This window comes from Myiozetetes cayanensis, unplaced genomic scaffold, assembly GCF_022539395.1.
Source record: "Myiozetetes cayanensis isolate MyiCay16 unplaced genomic scaffold, myiCay2020 scf2-11, whole genome shotgun sequence".
Taxonomy (NCBI): domain Eukaryota; kingdom Metazoa; phylum Chordata; class Aves; order Passeriformes; family Tyrannidae; genus Myiozetetes; species Myiozetetes cayanensis.
The window spans coordinates 18,583,817-18,590,013 of record NW_026087411.1 but is presented as its reverse complement, the minus strand read 5'-3'; the positions used below and the strand labels follow the sequence as shown (position 1 = coordinate 18,590,013).

Genomic DNA, 6,197 nt, shown 5'->3' with positions numbered 1-6,197 from the left:
TGTGAAAATAAGTGCCAACACTTGAGCCCTGTCTATACTCAAAGCCACCAGATTAGGCAGAACTTGTCAGTTTTTAATTAGTCCTGCTGTTACTGTGTGCGGGCAGGTTTTGGATTGGGCAAAAGAGTGGTGTGAATGAAGGTGTGCTCTGCCTCAGGTGAGTGCTGGTCTGCTGAGCTTTTGAGGTGTGGAGTAACACGAGGAGCCAGCTGTATTTTGGTCATGCAAGTCCTACATGTGTCTACATCCCAGCCTTTCCGTGAGTCGAAGCAGAAGCCCTGGGTTGGGGCTGAAAGAGCAGGCAGAGTATCTCGTTTGCACTGTTTGGATACGGGGAGTGGTGGCATTGGAAACTTGCCACCACTCCCCGTTGTATCTGCAAGGTTGGCGTTGCCTGTGTCCATCATTCCTGTGCACAACAAACCTGTTCCAGCAGTAAAGCTGTGGGAGAACCTGTCGGCAGGAAGAGCAGGGGCATCTCAAGAAGCTTTTGTTCGTTCTTTGTTCTCGTGGACATGGAGATCCTGCGAATCTGTTTCAGTTACAGACAGAGCTGGTGACAGGGGTGCGAATTCTGGTCTCCTGCTTGCTGTTATGACAGCCAGGTCACACTGTCCTCAGCCCCCTGCCTGCGTCACCTTCAAGCAGCTGCCGTGTGTGAAACTGTGTGGGTTTGGCAGCTGTGAGCAATTGGGCTTCTTGGTCAAAAATTGCCCTTGCCTTGGAGCTGATGATTAACAATTCTGTGCACTTTCTAATCTTTATTTAACTGCAAAGCCAAGGTCTCAAACAGTTTGAGCTGTGATGCAGCATTGTCTGGAGAACAAGGCTGAAAATGGGGTAGGTTCTCCCTTCCAGCACTAATCCTGGTAGTTTTGGAGCAATGAAAAGAGTGAGGAAGACAGACCAGCTGCTCATTTGGAGCAGTGGAGGTTGGATGAGAATTCCTGAAAGAGTCCAAGGTGTGCCCAGGGCAGACCTCCCCAGTTAAACAGCCAACACATCAGTGGGGTAGAAACTCTAAGGTGTACTCTTGGCTTTATTTGCCCAACCAGTATCGAGTCCCATTTACAAATGTGTATTTAATGTCTGTCCAGGCACCACTGCAGGGCCTGTGGGATTTTTGTTTGCTGTTTTTCCTGTGGTGGCCTTCTTCCAGATAATGGAAGTATATAAACTGTCTCTGACAAGGAGCAATACCACAGATGGCCAGCGGGTGCCAGACCAGCTCCACAAAATTCCTTACATTACCGGCTGGCGAGAGCAACCCGTGACTGGTGCCCTTGAGGATGGCGCAATTGCATTGTTACTGAAGGCATCTGTCAGGTGATGTGGCTCACATTCTTGCCTCTGGTTATGGTCCTGCTTCCAAAGGGACTTAGTACTACATCAGGACTTGAGACAAGAAATGTTCGTTGCCTCTTTTGCTAAATATTTCAGTGCCACGTGTGATTCATGGAAGTTTCGTAGGGGAATAAGAGTGGGACATGCACCTGTGTCTGTTAAAGGCTGTGCTGTGTAAGGACTTGAGGAGTATGGATGTTTTGCTTCTGGCCTCCCACCATGCTATGGGAAGTTATTTAATTTGGTTTTTTTAAAAAAACCACATTTTTGGGTTCATCCTTAAAATTACTTTTGCTAATGGTTTCTCTGTCCCAAAATAAATATCTCAATGACCTTGATTAAGTAGAAACAAACAAAAGCAAAACATGCTGTTGGAGAGGAGAAGGATAATGTGGAAACGGAGAAAAGAAGGGAAGATAAAGGACGCACAACTGGTTCTTAGAGAATTCCTGATTACTGGCAACATAAGCTTGTAGACATTTGAGAAATGCACATAAAAATTATGGAGATGGTACATAGCTTGATAGCCAAGTTCTAGTTCAGGTTGTCTTGTGATGAAACAGTGGCTTGGTACTGTATTGGCCCTTCTTTGCTTGAACAGAACTGTGGGTGATAAGGAAAACTGACTCTGTGCAGTCTTGCCCTTTGCCCCTTTAACCACTGCCTAAACCAAGATTAAGTCTCCTAGAAACTGGTCCATGGCCTTTGGGATGTTGTTTCCCTACTCCTTGGAAGGAGGGGACTGCAGGAGAGGCTTACAGCCTCTATATGTTTCCTTGCAAGTGTGTCCAAGCTCACAGCTGTGGGACCATCCAGGAGACTCTCCACTTTGCTTTGTAGGAAAGACAGATATTTTGTGAGTTAATTTATGGTGGGTGGCTTAAAACTTCACTTTTGCTTTAAAGGGCAGTATGATTGACTATGGAAGGAAAATTTACTCCTACATCTCCAGTTGGTGAGTGCCACTTCAGCTGGTTGCATGGTGTCCATAGCCCTCCAGTTAGGGATTGAGTTTGAGATCAGACTTCCTATCTCCCTTCCAGCATATAGATCTCTAAACTCTCTAACTGGGTGTACAGAGCACCTGGAGTCACCAGGAGGGGCTGCTGGAGCTGTGGTTTGGAGGGGATTTTTGTACAGCAGGTAGTGTGTAGTATTAAGTTATGGTGTCAGGATGCCTCAGCTGTGATGTGACAGCTGTGGTGTTTTTCAGTTTGTTTAAACATTTATGAGGGCTTGTTTTGAGCTGGAGAGAAGGAAATCCACTTGGTGCTGGGATTGCAGAAGTAAGGTGTGGGAAGCCAACTCAAGCAGAGGAAGTAACTTGCCAAAGCATGTGTGGTTGTTGCCAGCATGATTGCATGTGACTCAAGTGCTGCCTGAAATACAGTATATTTTTTTGGAGCTTTTCTCCAAATCCACCTTCTACCCAGCCCTTGAAAAATCAAGGAGATCATAAAGCAACTCCTGCTTGGAAGTAAGCCTGGGCCTCTGCATGAGGAAAATTTTGTCCAGGTGCCTTGTCTCTGCTTCTGTCCTGGTTGCAAGATACAAACCTGCTCAGCGAGGAGGTACAAGAGACAATTAAGAATTGTGTGAGTGAATCTCACATTATCTAGGAGGGGAAGTGAAATCATGGTCCGATCTGGAGCCTATCCAGAGCTCTTCTAATCATGGAGATGGGGTTAACTAGGTTATTTCAAGTACCTTGGCTCAGTAATGAGTGCTTTTAAGTTATTTAGGAATAACTTAAGGAATTGATGCATTTTGTCTTTGAGAAGAACGTGTTCCCCTTAAGCTCCATGGGGGCCTGGAGGGGAGGGCACTGTCTCTAGGTTCCTCCTGTAATGATTACTGCACACACAAGCTTAGCACTCCCTGGATCTCTGCATCTGTGAGTTGCAAGGCTGTTTGCTTTCATCAGTAGCGAGCACTTGTCTGTTGGTTATTTTAGAGACTTCCCAAAGCCCCTGAAATGAAAACAGCCAACAGCGTTTCGGTGCCTGATGGTGAACTTCAACCCAAGCGGGTTTGTGTGTTTGTCATGATCTCTCACACAGAGTAAACTCATCCTTTATATTCATCTGTTGGCCAACAGGGTGGGTGGGAGCAAAAAATGATTTATAACAACGGCAACGGTTGCTGTGGGAAACTGCCATCAAGAAGAATCTTTCAGTGTCCACATCAGTGAAAGTGTTAAAAATCTTTCCGCTCAGAATTGGGTGAGACCCAGTTTGTGACCCTTCCCAAAAAGGTGGTGTAGAGATAAATCAGATTGAAATGATCTCACACAGACTGTCTGGTACAGGAACCTGTGACCTTTTCAGCTGCCTCAGGTTGGAAGTTCCTGTAATCAGATCAAAGAAACATTTTCTGCCCTCAGCAAATCAGGCTTTCTGGGAATGGGGGCTGACAATGAAGGTTGGTAAAATCTGCTTTTGCTGGAGTTGTGCTGTGACTTCTGTAATGCAAAAAATCTCAGGGTGTGAACATGGGGCTTGCAGGAACATGGGTAGTTGGTAGTGGCTGTTTCGTCCCACTGGCTTCCAGCACTTGCAGGTTGGAAGGAGCTTGGATCCTCTCCAAACCTGTGGTTCCCTGAAGCTTATTGTGTGCTCAGGCTCCTCAAAGCATGGTGTGTATACATAGACATATATAGAGAGATTACAGATACAATTAAAGATTTGGGAAAGGGGTACATTTAGTGAAGGAAACTAATAGGATGAAGGGAAGGCTGTTCTGGAAAACATGAACTCTGGTGAATGCTTCAAGCTAAATGACTTTACCTTTAAATAAAGGGAGTTTCAAAGTGACAGTTCATTTTCTACAATCCCGTGATTCCAGTGAAATATGCTTATAGGAAAGGTTTTTCTACTATCTGTAAATAAATTATTCTCTAAGGTAATTCCACAGAAGATTCCCTTTGCAAGGCACTGAAACCTGTGCTTGCTGCTGCTTCATAAAGGGGTCTGATAACAATTTTGGTGCTTCCAAGGGCTGGTGCATCCCCTTTCCCAGTTTCATGAATTCTAACTTGGTTTGATACTCTTTGCTCATTCTAGATGTTCTTTTAACATGTATTAGTGCTGTGATGACCACTGCTAGAAACTGCAACCATCTGCTCAGCATTTTGAGCAGACTAATAATTCGAAGCACAGAAAAGGGAGAGGGTGAAGTGAGTGATAAGGGACAGAAAAACTGAAGAAATGTTGATGTTTTTGGCTGTTTTTATTGGGAAGAGGTTGAAGCCTTTTGTTTTAGTATTCTACCAGAATTGCTGACGTTTTCTTTAGAATTGTATGGTTTTACACTGCCTTTAATATTTTCATTTTATCTCCTTTAGGTGCTCACAAAACAACGAGCTAATTATGTAATTTTTGGGGTTTTTTTGGTGGTTTTGTTGCTGTTTTTTTCTTTTTAAAATTCAAGTCCATTTAATTCATCCATCTTCAATTCAAACTTCAACCTGAAAATTTTGTTTCCCTCTCCGGTCCTGGCAGTGGGAGCTGCTGAGAGACAGTACAGTGGGCAGCAGTGCAAGTGAAATCCTGCTCCAGAGCCATTCATCAGATGTGAGTTGCTCTCAGTTCTTCATGTTGTTCGTAACTGCTCTGGGAAGCAGTGATGTGCCTGGGACTAGTCATAGTTCAGCATTTAAAAATGGATATATTGATAACAGTCCTGTAATCCCCAAACTATTTTGAAAAGGTGACCAAATGTTGGATTGCTTCTGTTGTTTGGCCAGGCAATAAAACACCTAAAAATACCCTTTCAAAGGGGGAATATGTTTTTTGGGATTGGAATAAACAAAATGACCATCAAGGCAGGTTTTTCTTCTTGTCTTTCTGGTCGCAGCTCCAAGCTGTTGATTGCTTTGGAAAATGATGGAGGAAATGCAGTGAACACAAACCCATTGTAGTACTCCTGCCCTGTCAGTGCTGCCTGGACATCCCCAGGCCTTTGTGGTCCATCAGGCAGACAAGCCTCAGAGTGTGCTCCTTTGAACGTGACCTTTGGCCCTTTGTCTCGCACTGCATCAGTCTGTCTTCTCTCTGGGAAAGGCTGTTGCAACCTTCTTAAAATGTTGGAGTGGTAGAAAAAAAATGACAGGCCTTCATGATAACTTTTTCCGTAAGGCAGAGGCAGCACTTCTGGAAACACACAGAATTTAAGTGCACTCAGGGACAATAAAGGTGGCCATCAAGTCCTTGTGAGAAGATACCTGTAGAAATGGGGGGTTTCAATGTGTACTTTTAGTTTCCTTGGCTTCAAAATCACTTCCCAGGAGAGCTAAGCTCTTATTCCTCTCAGCATCCCTCTATTTGTCAGACCTTCCTTTGGTTATCACCCCTCACTTGCCAGGGCCAAATAAAAACAGCACCATTTGAAAAAAACCCAGCCTTTAATGCTGTTTTGTATGCTGGTGCTCTATTATCTTGATGAGAGGGGACATTTTGGAGGGTCTCATCTGCTCCAGCTGTCTGAACTGTGGCATTCTACATTTCTATACTCTAAAAGGTTTTAAAGTATGCTTTCATAGGGAACAATTCCAGGTCAGTATGTGAAGAGTGGAGAGGCTGACAGAGCAGAAGGAAGGTGTGTGTATGCGTAAGAAATCCTTGTTCACGAGAGGTAGTGGGGAAACAAAAATGAGCTACCATGCAAGTTTCAACTCTGATGTGTGCCTCAAGGGAGGAACTCAAGTGCAGCCCTGTATTTTCCCTTTAGAAATATGAATACAGCTGCAAGCAATGAGAAGTCTTAGAACAGCTGCAGCTATCTTTCCTTGTTTCCAGACTTTGCCACAGGGGGCCTCTAGGAGTTACCGTAGTATTTTATGCTGGTATCTCTTT

The 6,197-nt window shown here is 44.4% G+C and overlaps 1 protein-coding gene across 1 annotated transcript in view; it reads left to right on the top strand.

The window, feature by feature from the left end:
• Nucleotides 1-222: 222 nt before the first annotated feature.
• TOGARAM2 (TOG array regulator of axonemal microtubules 2) overlaps nt 223-6,197 on the top strand; it is a 59,517-nt gene continuing 53,542 nt past the window's right edge. The window contains 2 exon segments of the mRNA XM_050314605.1: nt 223-657; nt 1,160-1,326. Of these exon segments, the coding sequence (XP_050170562.1) occupies nt 223-657; nt 1,160-1,326 (602 nt within the window).